This window comes from Oikopleura dioica, chromosome XSR (genome assembly GCF_907165135.1).
Source record: "Oikopleura dioica chromosome XSR, OKI2018_I68_1.0, whole genome shotgun sequence".
NCBI classification, from domain to species: domain Eukaryota; kingdom Metazoa; phylum Chordata; class Appendicularia; order Copelata; family Oikopleuridae; genus Oikopleura; species Oikopleura dioica.
Window position 1 is genome coordinate 3,221,394 of NC_137294.1, and position 15,067 is coordinate 3,236,460.

At 42.6% G+C, this 15,067-nt stretch overlaps 6 protein-coding genes across 7 annotated transcripts; 2 read left to right on the plus strand and 4 right to left on the minus strand.

The window, feature by feature from the left end:
* The first annotated feature begins 1,932 nt into the window (after window positions 1-1,932).
* On the plus strand, window positions 1,933-3,434 carry LOC145708604 (uncharacterized). Its single transcript, XM_081786291.1, has 6 exons — window positions 1,933-2,558; window positions 2,627-2,713; window positions 2,759-2,933; window positions 2,979-3,080; window positions 3,129-3,247; window positions 3,295-3,434. Exons 1-6 carry the CDS (start codon window positions 2,202-2,204, stop codon window positions 3,328-3,330), a joined length of 876 nt encoding a protein of 291 aa, XP_081642417.1. The 5' UTR covers window positions 1,933-2,201; the 3' UTR covers window positions 3,331-3,434.
* Window positions 3,435-3,501: 67 nt separating this feature from the next.
* On the minus strand, window positions 3,502-5,300 carry LOC145706414 (uncharacterized). 2 transcript variants are annotated; one of them, XM_081783813.1, is made up of 6 exons: window positions 5,159-5,300; window positions 4,913-5,092; window positions 4,811-4,864; window positions 4,667-4,770; window positions 4,450-4,624; window positions 3,502-3,613 (listed from the first exon to the last, which is right to left on the minus strand). In XM_081783813.1, the coding sequence occupies exons 1-5, from the start codon at window positions 5,298-5,300 to the stop codon at window positions 4,463-4,465; spliced, it is 642 nt and encodes a 213-aa protein (XP_081639939.1). In that variant the 3' UTR covers window positions 3,502-3,613; window positions 4,450-4,462. The 2 variants fall into 2 exon arrangements, with proteins under 2 accessions (XP_081639939.1, XP_081639938.1); XM_081783812.1 differs by having other exon boundaries at window positions 3,502-4,624.
* Window positions 5,301-5,389: 89 nt separating this feature from the next.
* LOC145706412 (tubulin-specific chaperone E-like) lies at window positions 5,390-6,242 on the minus strand. Its single transcript, XM_081783810.1, has one exon. The coding sequence runs from the start codon at window positions 6,235-6,237 to the stop codon at window positions 5,422-5,424; it is 816 nt and encodes a 271-aa protein (XP_081639936.1). The 5' UTR covers window positions 6,238-6,242; the 3' UTR covers window positions 5,390-5,421.
* Window positions 6,243-6,267: 25 nt separating this feature from the next.
* Window positions 6,268-8,227, minus strand: LOC145706416 (uncharacterized). Its single transcript, XM_081783815.1, has 8 exons — window positions 7,858-8,227; window positions 7,685-7,784; window positions 7,457-7,640; window positions 7,212-7,414; window positions 6,932-7,165; window positions 6,713-6,872; window positions 6,526-6,666; window positions 6,268-6,480 (listed from the first exon to the last, which is right to left on the minus strand). The coding sequence occupies exons 1-8, from the start codon at window positions 8,170-8,172 to the stop codon at window positions 6,396-6,398; spliced, it is 1,422 nt and encodes a 473-aa protein (XP_081639941.1). The 5' UTR covers window positions 8,173-8,227; the 3' UTR covers window positions 6,268-6,395.
* On the minus strand, window positions 8,214-10,567 carry LOC145706415 (uncharacterized). The gene is made up of 2 exons (XM_081783814.1): window positions 9,208-10,567; window positions 8,214-9,058 (listed from the first exon to the last, which is right to left on the minus strand). The coding sequence occupies exons 1-2, from the start codon at window positions 10,546-10,548 to the stop codon at window positions 8,297-8,299; spliced, it is 2,103 nt and encodes a 700-aa protein (XP_081639940.1). The 5' UTR covers window positions 10,549-10,567; the 3' UTR covers window positions 8,214-8,296.
* Window positions 10,568-11,882: 1,315 nt separating this feature from the next.
* On the plus strand, window positions 11,883-14,840 carry LOC145707891 (uncharacterized). The gene is made up of 4 exons (XM_081785479.1): window positions 11,883-12,040; window positions 12,236-12,505; window positions 12,551-12,791; window positions 13,043-14,840. Exons 2-3 carry the CDS (start codon window positions 12,237-12,239, stop codon window positions 12,714-12,716), a joined length of 435 nt encoding a protein of 144 aa, XP_081641605.1. The 5' UTR covers window positions 11,883-12,040; window position 12,236; the 3' UTR covers window positions 12,717-12,791; window positions 13,043-14,840.
* Window positions 14,841-15,067: the final 227 nt, after the last annotated feature.

The following is a 15,067-nucleotide window of genomic DNA, read 5'->3' on the forward strand; positions in this document are numbered from 1 at the left end:
TAGAAAGTACAGTAATGCTCGTGAAGTTTCTTTCTTAAAGAAATTCTCTCTCTTTTAGTCTTCGCCGCAGTCTCTTGCTACAGTAGTATCATCGTCTCTGACTGTATCATAATCAAATAAAACAAAAATGATAAACACTTTTTTTCATCGAGATAACATTTAACACTTTAGGACGAGATTTTTGATTGGTTGAGGAAACTGGTTCGGTCTGGCTTTTACAAAAAGTACAATTATTGTTATCGGCGATGTGCACACGCCTGGGGCGGAGGAGGAGCCTATCAAGCGTGGGAATTTCTTGTTCTTCCAGGAGAGGAGAGGAAAAGGAGGACTGGTGGAGGAGGAGTCACCGGAGGAAAGGTGATTTAGGAAAGGAAGGGAGGAATTTTTAACTGGGCGATGAGTGGATGGCCTTCGACTGCGCAGCGCACTTGCCCGTTGCGCGGGGAAATTCCCGCACTCGCTGAAAACTAGTTTGAACCGGTTCGCTCCGGTTCGACAAAACCAGCCACCCGTCAACCGTCAGATCCTCCGTCAGAGCATCCACTGGAAGAGCTGAGTGGAAACTCCGACGCTGAGAAATCCATTCGAAGCGGCACTTCCGTTTTTTCCCTTCTGAAAAATCGCGATCTTTGAATCCAATCAATTGATTTTAAATCAACATTTATCGAAATTATTTAAAAAATACTATTATTTAAATGTCTTCGAAAAAAAAAAATTCTTTTAATAAAAAACATTCGTATAGAACACAAACACAGTTAAAATTCTACGATTGATTTAAAAAAGGAAAAGTCCTTTCGAAAGAAGAGTTTTTATGAAAATTATTATTAATTAATAATTCTATAAAATTATTAAAATTGAATAATAATTAAAAGCCTTATAGATTACAGATCGATAAGCGCGATCACTATCTTTGCGAAAAATAAACAAGAGAATTGCTCTTTTAAATTTAAAGACTCTTTTAAGGACAAATTAATAATTTACGCCTTCTGCTCTCTCTCTCTGAAAATGCTCATCAGAAAATGCTCTCAGAAAATGTAAATTCTAATGGCGCTAAATTATACTGACCTAGAGCCGCCTCGTGTTGGAATAAAATATTCTTCCGATTCTACATTAAATTTCAAAAGATTACCATCGTTGAAAGCATCAAATTTTATGCTCACGTGGCTTTCATTGAGAATTTCTGAATTAAGTTTTCTGAATATTTCAGAATTCGCCAGTCAGCAATCCAAGCCTGGATTCTCCCCTGGAAAAGTTTATGGAATTTTCCATGTTTTCGAATCATGATTTTATGACGCGTGGTCCTTTACTTGTGATTACACTGTGACTCTAGGGTCGGCACCGACCACCATTTTTCATGGTCGTTTTGGTCGGCCGGCTCGGCTTTTTTGGTCGGTCGGTATTTTCAATTTTCTGTTCCAATCGAAATTGTCCAACTCTAGGCGAGAATATTCTTTGTTTTTCTAAAGTTTACATCTGTTCGAGGGCTGATGAAGGCTCAATTGTAGCCGAAACGCGTCCCCAATAAATTATGAATCAAACAAGAATTACCTCGTATAGAGACGAGGAAAATATCATGTATTCTTTCTGAGACAAACATCGTTGATCCAAAAGTCTTTACTTTTCTTTGTTTGTAGCGGTTGAGTTGGGCAGTATTGTAATAAAATAATTATAATAATATATTTAAATAAGTGGATGTTTACTAGCAGGATAGGTCAATAGGGCAGAGTTCGAATATTTTAAAAAGATGGCCACCGACTGCCAGCCATTTTCAAAACCGCAACAAAATTAGCAGTGGCAGATGGCAGTTGGCAGTCAACTGGCAATAACTTTCGAACCTGCGATAAAGGAAAGTTGTAAAGCAGATTGTTTTAAACTACTTAACAAAGCGGCTAAATTCACCGCTTTAAGATGCCTCCGTTACATAATGGATAATCCAAAAATGGAGAGCTCTGATTGGCAGAGCGACGCCAGGACGAGCGCCACCGTGATCCACTCTTTTCAGTTTCTGGGTTTTCTCGACGTTAGTTACAGGTTAGTTAGGGAAAGTTTTTGTACATTATCTCTGTCACATGAAAGTCTACTCAAGAAGGGCTATTACTGAAGGTTCGTAAGATCATTTCTTCTCCAGAAACAGCGTCAAATCGGGCGAGAATAAGTTGCTTTCGTTGATCTGAAAACTAGCTTCGACGGAAACTTTACCAATGGAAGTCGCCAACATCGCCACCCCAAGTCCTTCGGAATCCACGGAGCCGGAGCAAGAGCCGACTGTCATCATCTTCGGCTACGAGCTCAATCCCCTGTCTCCCGAACTCAAGGAGCGATATCATGTCGCAGGAAGAGTCCCAAGAAGGAAGTCAATGAACTTGGAGGACGCGAGAGCTTACGAGGTTCTCCCAGTCGACCTGAAGATCAAACAGCTCATTCAATATCTGCTGGTAGAGGATTTACGATCGGGCAATCAGCCGATTGAGTGGTCATTCACCGACCCTTCGGACAAGTTCTGCTGGGTGACGTCGATCCAAAGTCATGAAGTGTTTCCATACTTTCTCTACAAAGCCGTAAGTCATGTGACATACACATGTATATTTTCAACACAATTTTCCACCGTCTGATCTTACTTTTATAGGCATGGGATGAAGACTTCGAGGCGATCCAATGGGGCGAACACAACCAAGGGGAAACGATCTTGGTTAACTTCGAGCTCCTCTTTATGGTACGTCTGAATTTCGCTGCTTTAAATTAACGGAACAACTTTTAGTTTGCCCAAGGCCACGGAGAATTCGCCTGTTACCGGCCAACGAACTACGAAGACAACTTTGTAGCCGGACAGGCGAACCGACTCGAGCACAATCTCGTGCACATTTACGGTTTCAATGGTATCGGCTGTGAAAATTTGGAAGAAGATCGCATGCTCAACGAGCAATCCCACGTCCGTATGTTCCAAGCAACCAATGAAACATTTCTTCATCAATTTTTAGTCGACGGTTTCTTCGACAAACTGGACGGAATCTGCCACAAGTACGGGCTCAACTCCGCGGGGCAATGGCACGAGTTCCACCACTCCGACTTTTTTCAAAGCGGTGAGAACAAAAAACTACTCTTCTCCTTGATTTCATAACTATTTCTAGACAATCCCAAGATCGAGGACCGCCACAGGCCGAAGAGAAAGAACTCCAAGTTTTTCAAAATCTGCCAGACGCTGAAAATCGACTATCGCGTCCGAAAAAATGGCTTCGAGAAGAACGCTGTAAGTCTCAAAACTATCGGTATTTTTCATGAATCCGGTTACTTCAGCAAGACGGAGTCCCAAAGCCGAACCGAAAAAAGTAGAAGGACTCGCTTCAATTAAATTAAATTGCCTCACTTATCATATGCACTGTCAGCTTCAATTATCTGCCAATCTGCTATTTCCAGTTACTTTGATTGAAATAAACCCTAATCTTGGTCAAAAAGGCTTATACCGAATTCGACAAATGCCCGTTTGAGAACGAGGGATTTGAACATAATGAATGGAAATTTATTGGAGTGTCTGTTGATTTACTGTAGAATAAGCAAAATGAAAACTAAGGCAGATGATATAAAAATATAGTATCTTTCAAGAAAACGCAGGTTATAACATACCCCACCCCCAAGTTTTCGCGCATTCCTCGGTGCATTTTCCGTAATTTACTCTTCCTGATTTGTCCAAAACCCCCCAAATTTACGCCGCTTAACTTTTCCGCGCGCCTCAAAATTTCTTCTCCTAACTTTTCTGCGTGCGCCCAAATTTACTCTCGCGGCGCTGATCGGCTTCGTCGGTTAACTTTCTGAGTGCACAAAAGTCTTGTTTAGCTCGCTCCGGGTAAAGAAAGGATGATCTTTAATAAAAAGCGAGATGCCCTTATAGGGCAGCCCTATCTTATGTAATCTTTGATAAAATTATTGTTTATTATTACAGTGAAGATAGATGAAAAGTTTTCATTCAGAATTTTTCATTTCAAAAGTCGTTACGACTTCTGCGGAGCAAAATCCTGACCTCAATATTTTAAGTTACTCGAATGGTATGATTTTTATGTGTCCAAGCCACGAAAAATTTCCAATTCTGGCGCCTCAAGTACCTGAAAACCAACTGTATTCGACTGCTTTTCACATGCTTTTAGTATTTGCATGTTACTTAAAATTATCTATTCTAAGTCGAGTTAAAATTTCTGTAAAAACAACTTTGAGAACATGCACTAATAAATAAGTATTACTAAATTTTCTTTCGCGCCCGTTAATGAATCATTAGCATTGACGCGCATTTCAGCGGGTCGCGAGTAAATTTGGGCGCACTCGGAAAAGTTAGGAGAAGAAATTTGGAAACGCGGGGAAATGCGAGGAAGCGTAAATTTCGGGGTTTCGGAAAAGTTAGGAAACGTAAACTTGGGCGAAATACCACGATTTGCGCGGAAATTTAGGGGAGGGGTATGTTATGTAGAATTACTCAGGTTGAAGAAAATATGGTATCGCCAGTAGCAGCGTTTACGTCGTCGAGAGTAGAGTCGCTCTTGTCAAGGGCAAAAACACGGCCACAATCGTCCAGCAGGTTCAGCTGGCCATCTTTTACTTTTTCTTTAAAGAGCTTTTTGAACATCACTTGAATGAGCTACGAAACGGATTAAAAGGGCAGCATTGGAACAATAGTTACCTTGATTTTTGTGGTCTTTATCAACTCCTTTTCGATGCACTCGCCGGATTTACTCTTGAGATTGATCTTGAGCATCTTTGACTCCATTGTTGTCGCCATTTTGACTAGAGTAAACTCCTTAGATTGCCTTTTGCCCAAACATACCTTGTTGCACAGGCTCACCCAGTTTCTTAACAAGTTCTTTCCACCTCGGATTCGCTACGAAAAAACAATGAGGACGGATTAAACGAAGATTGAACGAATTACTTTTGTAAAATTGCTCTGACGAAGGCCCTGGAGTCAGGGCGTACCACTCGTTCGCTTTTCTATTCAAATAGTCGATTTCTGCCCCTCTTCGCGTGTTTAGCTTTGCACCTGTGCTCAGGCTGTCTGCATCCGTCGCTGGGATGAAACTTCTGTTCAGATACAACAAATTCTCCATTCTAGCTTTTTGCTTGGATCACTTTTTCATCTCTAGCAAGTCGTCAATGATCTGCAAAATGAGATCCATTCCTATGATTTCCTGGCGAGAGTCGTCGTTGTCTTCGCCCACAGTGGAAATGTTATTTACTGACAAGTGAGTCAAGCTTTCCATCACGACGTTGAGATTGGAGAAGCATTCGAGATTGTCGATTAGATTGCCGGACAAAATCATTTGCGTGAGCTTCGGGAAGCGAGCTTCATGACTTGTGATGTTCCGCAGAGAGCAGTTGCTAATGTTGAGGTCTTCTAGCGACAGTTGAACTTTGCTTTATCGAGTTGAAGAATTTTTTTTTTCATTTTTGACGAAGGATCTTGAAAAATTGCTCTTGAACTCCTTTCCTAAGAAGATTGACAAGCTCCTCCCACGAGTTTATTTCTTTATTGTCGCTCAGATCCAAAAATGTTAAGTTCCCAGGAAGATTCCATTTTGATTCTTTGAGAGAAAGCCGATTGCCCGACAGATTTAGCTTCTTCAAATTTGGGAACATGGCTGATAAAAGCGCTAAATCTTCGTCGTCGTAGTCGCAATTGCAGAGAATCAAACTGTCGATGGACTGAAAAGCTAAATTTTCCATGCCCGCTGAGTTTAATTTCATTCTAGAGGCTGTGAGTTCTCGTATTTCTGTCACTTCGACTGATTCGTGAACTTGTTTCCAGCTAGTTATCTTTGTATTGGAAATGTCGAGGTGGCGGCATTTCGGAGTTTTCTGGAGAATCGTTTCCCTTGACAATGAAACTACTGGAAAATCGGTTATTGAGACGGAACGCAGCTCCGTCGTCGGCGTTTCAATCAAAAACAACGCTGAGCTGTTCATTGCTCCGACTTTTTCTTCCAATTCCGTGTTTCTCTCGTATTGAGCTATCAGCGCTTCTTCCAAGCTCATTTCTTCGACAATTTTTGAAGGCTTGACGAAGCTGCCGAAGTTCTGCGCGCACTCAAAGTACCGCTTTCCATTGTGTGTTCCATCGTGCTTGCCAATCGGCTCCACGTAGACAATCCCGATCCAGCAATCTTCTGGTCGACCTTCGATTGCACCTACGTAGGCCACTGTGGCCATTTGTATCGAGGTTTTATGCCTGACCCCGATTTTGTTGCCGACACAGACCATTCTTCAGAAACAGAAAATGATTGATGAGCGGAAGAATAAAGAAGCTTTATTGGAATGTGAAAAGAGGTGAATACAGTGGTGTTTAGGGCAGTAACTGTAAAGTGGTGTCTTGTGAACCGTGAAAAGAGGTTTAACTTGGACTTTTTTCTATTTGAAGTTTATCTTGGGTAAAATGCTTCTTCTGAAGGCGCTGCTTGCGATTTTCGCCGATGAGGACTGCAGATTTCGATGATTTCCGGAAGCCTACCAAGCACAAGCGTTTATAGAGGACATGAGTTCATATATTACCGTAAGTTTTCGTCTACGTAGAAGTTGTTGTAGTCGTAAACATTGGAGAAGCCCTCGATTCCGAGATTGACCTCCAGGGAGCGCATGAGATCGCAGAAAAAGCGCACAGAATCTCGGAATGATTTTCCAGCAGCGAAAGCGCTAGAACGATGAGCTGTTAGTTCAGGTCTTCGTAAAAGAAGCTTACGTATAAAGAAGCTCTTCGTCTTCGGCGACCAGGTATTTGCCGAAGCAGACACAGAACATGACGATATTGCTCATCATTTTGTTCTTGTGCGCAAGGAAGCGTTTCATATCATTCGTGAGCAAGCAGCCAGTTTTAATATGATGCAGGTATTCATCATGCGCTAGGAAAAAAAAAGTATTTTTCAATGAGTTAAATCTTTCTTTACCAGGTAAAGTTTACCTTTTTTCAGCGAGTCGATTGTGAGCTCTCCAGCACGCTTCAATTTCTCCAGGTCCTTCTCGAGCTTCTTCCACTGCGCTTGCATCATGAACGTACAGATGAAGTTGTAATACTGGCCGACAAAGACTGTCATCTCATTTCTGATCAAGTTCAGCTTTCTCAACTCGTACGTAAGCGTTTGGCCTCGCTGCGAGTATGTAATCGATTGTAAATTCCAAATCGCAAATCGCATGTCTTGAATGTTGAATAAAAGGTTTCCCCGCTCGTTTATTGAGCCTACCGAATAGGAATTTGTTGACTTCTCTGTATGTTTCTTGTGCTTGTTCATCGACGATGAGGTTGTGGGGAAAGGCACTGTCCAAGTAGAGCGAAAGGCCTTTCAGATTTGAAAGCGGACTTTTATTCTCGGAGCGATTCTTGGCAAAATCTATGTACAGCTTGTCGATGTGCTTTTGCGATTCGATCATGTTCGTTGATAGTTTACTGGATAAAAAATAAGCTTCGTCGACTTCAAATAAGCCTTACCATCTGTTGAGGCAAAAATTGAGCATCGATGCGCCACCCTCAAAGTTCCCCGTCACCAGCGGGAAAATCTCATCGAAAAACGCCATCGAAAACACTCCGTCTTGGAACCAGACCAGTTGACTTGTCGCTTGCAAATACCCGATCATGTCGTGAATTTCCATTATTTCAAACATCAACGCGTCCTCTTTTGAGAGTTGTTTATTTCATGAGCAGTTTTTAGAAACTTACTTATCAAAGACGCGTAGATTTTGATGGGATCCTTCAATACAGCGTCAACATTGTTGAAGAAGTCGATTACTTCTTGCGTATCCAGAGGTTTATCTTCTTCCTGAATTGCTGAGGGTGAAACTGACTGTATGGTGATTCACATACAGTCTCAAAAACAAAGATAAAGAACTTACCAAGTATGTCGTGACAGACGAAAGCGGGTTCTCCCTCCTCGAGGACTCCCTCTGGCTTCTTATCACGCTCTCGACTTCAAAGTTGACTTTCTGCATGAATTCCTCTTGTGTGATCACTCTTTCGCGGGGCTTAATCGCTTGCTCTTCGCGCTCCATCTCCTCCCATGCCTTTTTTGTTATGATAGTTCCGCGGACAAAGCCAGACTCGGAAATGCCCTTTCCGGAGATAACCTTTTTCCGTGGAATAAACGTCGCCCCGGATTCAGTTGTCGCACTTTCTTCGCTCACGTGGGGCTTTTGCTGATCGACCTCCATTGGGAAAGATGCAGACGAATTGTTTTGAAGACTTTATACAGGCTAAATACTGTATCGAAACAATAAGAGATCACTTTCTTGATACAATTTCAGATTATTTTTATCGTCTTTTGATCGAGACAAGTCAAAATATCCAGCCATGATTCCTGATTTCATCATTTCTCGATTCCTTCTCCCCATCAATTTCCATTTCTTCAACCGATTCGCTCTCATTCGTTCGCGACTGTAACTGCTCCTTCAGTAGATCAACCTCTTCATCTATCTTTTCTGGTGATAGAATGTATTCTGGTGATTTTTCATTCTCTTTCTTCTGATATTCTTCGATGAGCCTAGCTTTTTCTTCTTCAATCAAGCGCTCCTTTTCATTAATATACTTTTTTCGCGATTGCTCTTCGATTTCTTCCAACTCTTGCTGCAATTTCCGGAGTCTGATTTTGTCTGAAATCTGCTGGTTGAGCATTGATCTGAACGACAACTGTCGATTCCTCAGTTCAATCGCTCGTTTCACCCGCAGTTTTTCCGCTTTTAGGTCGATTTGCTCGTTTTTCTTCCGCCTTTTTTCTTGAAGTCGTTCGTAATCTTTTCTGATGCTTTCGTAATGCTCCTCTTTGCGCGTTTCAATTTGAATATAAGACTCGGCGATCCACGAGGAGTATTCTTTCTTCCATTTTTCAACAGAAGTTTTGGACATTTCGCGAATTTGCGGAACGTTGCTGTGGAAGAGCGGGTGATCAGGGGTCATTATTCTCAGAATGTGGCAGCTTTTTGTGACGAGTAGCAGAGTTGGAACGAGCTTGTAAATCAGGGGGTTGTGATGTGCGTCTGGTCGAAGGCGGAAGAGAGAATCCCAGCATGAGCGGTCACGCCTGTGCTGGAGGTTGTAGTCCTTTAGCAAGGGTTAATTCAAACGGATATGGGATTGTTTTTTGTGGAAAAAATGATACCGCGTGAATATGAATCATCACAAAAAAACGTCATCAAATGGAAAAATGATGAAAACTTCCTACATTCTTTTGATAAAATTCTGAACCCTGCCTTAACTATACTCTCGGTGAGCAATCCACAATGCTGATCGAGATAGATCCAGCTGTAAACAGAATCGAGCACCGGAACAGTCAGGTCGCGAATCATCAGCGACGCATATTGCAAGACACCATTGATGCGCGCGTTGGAAATAATATCGGCGATGGAAGAACTCTTCTCGCCAAGCATGAGCGCGCATGCGTGAATCGCCGCTAAGTCGCCAAACAGTCTTTTAGAAATCGCTTTGATTTCGTTGACGGATTCGATCTTCAGCGAAAAGATGCACGATTCCACAGCAATGACGATGTTGCGAAGCGACCAGCTTAATTTTTGACGCACGATTCTGTCACTTTTCGCGTATTCGTCGATCATTTCCTTCACGCGAAAGATCAGTTCACGATTTTCGTTAAGCGATTTTCGCTCTGACTCGAATGCTTCTTTGGTCAATCCTTCCGCCAGGCAGGAATCGTCCAGGGAAAGATGTGATGAATGGCCGGTTATGTATAGCTTGATTTCTTTCTGTAACTCTTCTTGGGATAGTATGATTCTTCCTGTGTAAGGTCCACAGGCCTTTGAAGAGTCTTTCAGCTCCTGAGAGGGATTCAAATCGGTGGAAACAGCGCTGCTGAAACTTCCATCAGCAGGGGCATTTTTAGAGGCAAGACGGGTTGTTGGCTCGACAGTATTTGCACGGAGAAACAAGCTGGACAAGGACCGAGAGTCTTCTGATAGTTGAGTCGGATTCAGAGAGAATTGTGAGTCTATTCCAGAATCGACCGAAGCCTGGGCGGAAAGACGCGATCGCTTGGAAAAGAGATGATAAGTGGAATGATCGAACATGTCTTTTGAAATCTGCTCGGCGCTCAGGTCGAGCGCATTTTTCGTCCTGTTGATGAGCGATTTGACTTCTTTGTGGAAAGTGCTGTACTCATCAAATACTGAGGCTTCTTTTCTAATTGAATGTGGCTGCTGGTCACGATTTAGACGATCGTTCATTTCGGAAAAGACGGAAGTCCGCTCGGAGAAGAGGGTTGAATTGGCGCTCGATTTGTTGAGCGAAGAAAGGTAGAATAGAAATTTGAGAATTTGCGACGTCTCGAAGCTCCCGAACGCGCCAGACATTTTAAATCTCTCCGTTGCTTCAACGAGTTCCTTGGCCAAATGCGGCTGCGAGTGTTGATAGTTATCCAGGGCGAAGAGAAGCGAGAGGGAAGAGCTGCTTGTCTCGCTCAAATCAACGCCAGAGTCCTCGTTGTTTTCAAGGAAAGAAGAGTAAAGAGTGCCCAGTTTGGGGAGTTGAGCCGCAGCATCGCCCGACAACGACTCCAACAATCGACGAAGAGCTTCGAGCATCTCGCCCGCCGATCTACAAAAAAATTTTGTGAGAACAAATTCTCAGATTCACAGGCGGCGCCGAGGAACAGCTGTGAGAAAAAGGCCAAACAAGATGCATGCGAAAAAATATGCACAGCTGCTTCTTGAAAAAATGGCGACTCTTTACTTCAGATAAATTCTTAGAAACTAAGATGAGAATCTTCTGAAAATGCAAATTTTAGGCAATAAGGGTTTTCGTAGAATTAACTAGCTTCTAGATTCTTTCGGAATAAACAGTTTTTTGGAATCATGATCAGTTCCCTCTACTAACAGAAAATAATAGGTACCCAGGTCGGTTTACGGTATTTACGGGTTTTTCAGGAAAATCGAGAAGCCGCTTGCGACTGAGCTCGGCAACCTGTCTACAACCTGTAGAAAACCCCAGTCTGAAAGATATCTAGTGAAAACCCGCTTTCGGGCTTTGTTTCAGACCCTGACTCAGGTATTCTACACAGGATGCAGAGCCCAGGCTTGCGGCTTCGAGCAAGGTGAACAAAAACATAACCATAATCAAATTTTTATGGAAGAAAGAACAGTTGGTTATTTAAGAATTTACGAAAGCATGAGAAATAGGGTGGCTCACTTTTCGGGAAGGTCTTCCGATTACGTTCTATCCTTGTCAGGTGGAATGTTTCTACCCATACAACATATAAAAAATAAAAATTCGAAAAAAAATTTTTTTCCCCAAAATTTTTTTCCAGAATATATTCTCAAAATACAGTTTTCGTACTGTAATTTCTCGGCACATACCCGAACCTTAGTACTAAATTACATTTTTCGAAAGAGCTCATCAAGCCGGTCATTATGATAACCATATCTTTTTTCGGACAGAAGTGTGACAAAAACTATGGCCAGTTTACCCCAGGTTTTTTGGCCAAAATATCGAAAATTTCAGGCTTTTTCCTGAATTTCAAAGGCAGATAAAAATACTTTCCGAAAATCTCAAAGGGGTGGTTGAGTGCTTAAAATACTCAGCGGAATGAGCTCTTTCAGATAAGCACAAGAAATCGGGTGTGCCGGGAAATTGTTGAAAAAGTGAGCCACCCTAATGAGAAAAAGAAAAATAAGATAAATTGGAGTGGTTTTGGTTTTATTGGAGAAATTAGGTTAATAGTACGCGATTTATTTCTCTCTTTTGAGATTGTTCTGATAAAACAAATTGCGGATAGCAATTTCAATCGCAAAGATCGAGTCACGGGTGATTTCATTGTTTTCCCTTCGTGTGAGTCAGGCTTCCCTTTTGCCCGATCGAGGTCGGGGTCAAAAGCCGCCTCCAGCTGGGCGCTCGAGGGGCCAAAAGGCGCCTACGACCAAGACTCACCAAAAAGCTCAAATCGCTGAAATTATTCAAACGAGAACGAGAAACTTTTTTTCAGCGCGAATTTTTTTAAAGTTTCGGCAACCAGCTTACTTTCTCAAAAATTAAGAGGCACTAGAAAACAAAAGCCCTACATTCTCAAAAAATAAAAAGGTAAACTCTCATTTTCTTTTTATCATGGTTTTTTAGCATTTATTGATATCTGAATGGGAGCTTTTTGAATATCATTAAGAAATTTTATTACAGTAGAGAAATTACGTGAAAAAGGCGCAGTTTATCGCAATTTTCAGTCTAACTGGATCTTATTTAAACACGAGCAAAAGTCAGAAAAGTAAAAGAAAATTTTAGGATGCCCGGCGCCGCTGAAAATCGTCGCACACCTCCCCGCTCATCACCCGCTCATTCTTGGGGCTCCGGCTCTTCTCATCCGAGCTCGAGCGAGTCCGAGGGCCGCCCCAGGTTCTTCGGTCCGCGGCGAGGAGGAGCACAGTACAACAACGGTTCCAACTCGTGGGGCAACAACCAAACGCCTAGCCGACCGAGCGGCCAGCACTTCCGGCGCAACAGGATAAACTCCTCTTCTGACACGGACTCGGTCGAGCGTTTCGCAGGCGCACGGTAAGCCGTACAAAGCTCTTCTCGACCTTAATTCCTAATTGTTAGGTTTTCCTCGCCGCCCAGCCCAAATGCAGTACCGCTGCCACCACTCGAGTGGCTCAATGTCGCCAACAACAAAGAGCATCAAGAGTCCCCCCCGACTTCACCGTTCTCCGACGAGCTCAGTTCCGCCACTCTAATTCTCAAAGACATTCTCAGCTTCAAGGCCTAAACAATTCGCAAAACGACAACACACGTGTATAATAGCTTGGTTGCATTAAGAAGTTCACAAATCTATCTTCCAAAAGTAAGTTTTTTTAATCCAAATTATCACCGCCCAAGATCTCGGCTAATCCCAACACGGGGAGCAAAGCCCCCCGCAACATTTTAACCTAGATTTAATGGCTCCCCGAAATATGATTCTGACCTAGGAGGCTAAATACACTTGATAATTTCAAACTGGGCGGTGGCAAGTCAATGTCATAGACCAAATTTGGGACTAGCTGTAGAAATTATCGAAAAATATTTTTGAATTTCAAGCTAAATTTTCACTTTCAGAAGACGGATGATATTCTCGTGTCGATTCTTCACTGTTAATTTTCTGGGATCCAACTCATTTCTTCAACTCACCGAACATGATCCTAACGATCCCTGCACGAATATTTCTGCAAAGACAAACACACATGAATGGACAATCGTCTTCTCACAAAAAGTTCCTATCTCCAAACTCAACACCCTCCCTCCTCGACCCCCGCTCTACTGGCGATGCTGCAGCTGCTTTTTACTAAGACGTACAATAGTAAATACGACGATCAACTTACAGACAAGATAAGGTGAACTCCCGTGGCCCTCCTTTTATTTTTCACTTTTCTGTTTTTCTTTATTTTAACATTTTGTTATTGTTACTATTTTCAATTCTGTCGCCTTCGGCGGACAGGTCGGCCAGCGTTGCCCGACTTGCCCACCGCAGGGGACGCGTTCACTCCCAAAGGTTCCCCAAGGGCCTCCTCCTTGTTTTCGTTCCTTCAGTTTTACCATTTTACGTTTATTCACTGCTCGTTGCCAATTAACAAAGTAATACAAAAAGCCATGCTCAATCACCATTAGCACCGCAGCTGCGATTTTGCTCAGTAAGTGACTCTTTTAACCGCTCCTGTTCCTTATGTTTCACGCTGGGAGCTGAAATTCGCAAGAATCCAGAATTATCCCCTGGCGTTACTGCCGTTAGCAATCTTCGTTACAACTTATTACTGTCTATCCACTCTTCCAAAGAGAGCGACAGTAGTTCAACAGGAGCTCGTCCTCCCCGCACCCCGCCCCAACCCTGATCTTCTTCTACCAAGCCTAAGCCACGCAATGTTTCAATGCCCTGATTTTTCCACCAGCGTCGGTTTTTCACAGCTCGCTTTTCTCATCCCCTCCAGATCGTAGACGACCGGCAGTTGATTAAAAGATACTCAGACAGACTGATGACTTTCTCTCTTTCTCTAATCGCCTAAACACTTCAAAAATAAGACTATAAAGTGCAACGCTGTGCGTCGCGCTATCAGTTCTCACTGTCGGCCATCAGTGCGTCTGACCGAGATATTTCCAACTGGCAGTCACTTTATTTTACGTCTACGGGGTCGAGAAAAATCGGGATGGAAAAGCCGGCGCTTTTGGAAAACGGTTCTTTTTCTGTATGTCGGTATTTCTACCTATTTTGGTTCATAGCCGCGCTTCCCTGGGCCATCTTTCCAGGGCCAAGTGCGGCTCTTCTGAAGCACAATTCATAATAAGCTCATATCAAAAAACGATCGTTGATTTATCGACGATGTTTCGCTGACGAATAATTCCATCTCATTCCAGCTTAATTCCTGGCAATATTGCTCTCTCGTGGCTCTACAAGTTCGCTTGGGCCGCGATACAGAGAGCAATACTGTACTAGACCTCCCCTCGGTCGCCACTTCTGTTAGTAGCACTAACACGCGCGAACTTCAAACAAGTTCTACCTCCCTTTCCAAGCTAAAAACAACATCGTGCTGCAACTTCAAGGTGCAATCTGCGCACATTTAGAAACACTCCAAATTCACACCAAATCTCGCAGTTCTTTGCCTTTCTGAGTCTCGTGTTATCTGTCCAATCACGTGTTTTATCTATTTAAGACCCGCGCTGGGTCGTAATATTATTATAGAAGCGTGATTACTCAAATATTCCATTCCTGATTCAGTCAAACCGCATCGCAACTGCCTTATTCGAAACAATCGTAAATTAACCCTGTGTTCATTTCATTTCATTGTCTCCCATTAGGTCTTTCTTTGGCGCCAAATTCTTCTTAAATTCTGAACACATGGAAACATAATAAACAATATTCGGCAATTAAGCTCTCATTCGGATCCACTTTGAAAGTCCTTGAACATCGCGGAAGCAAATTGGATTCAATTTTATTGTCTTTTGCAGAATTGATTTCTTTTTTAACTCGCATGCCTAACATTATAAAGAGAGAATTATCGCAGAAAGGATAGGATAGAAAAAACATCAAGCATTCGTTTTCGTAACTCGATTATTATCCGATCTAGAGAGAGGCAAATCAGCTACTACAAA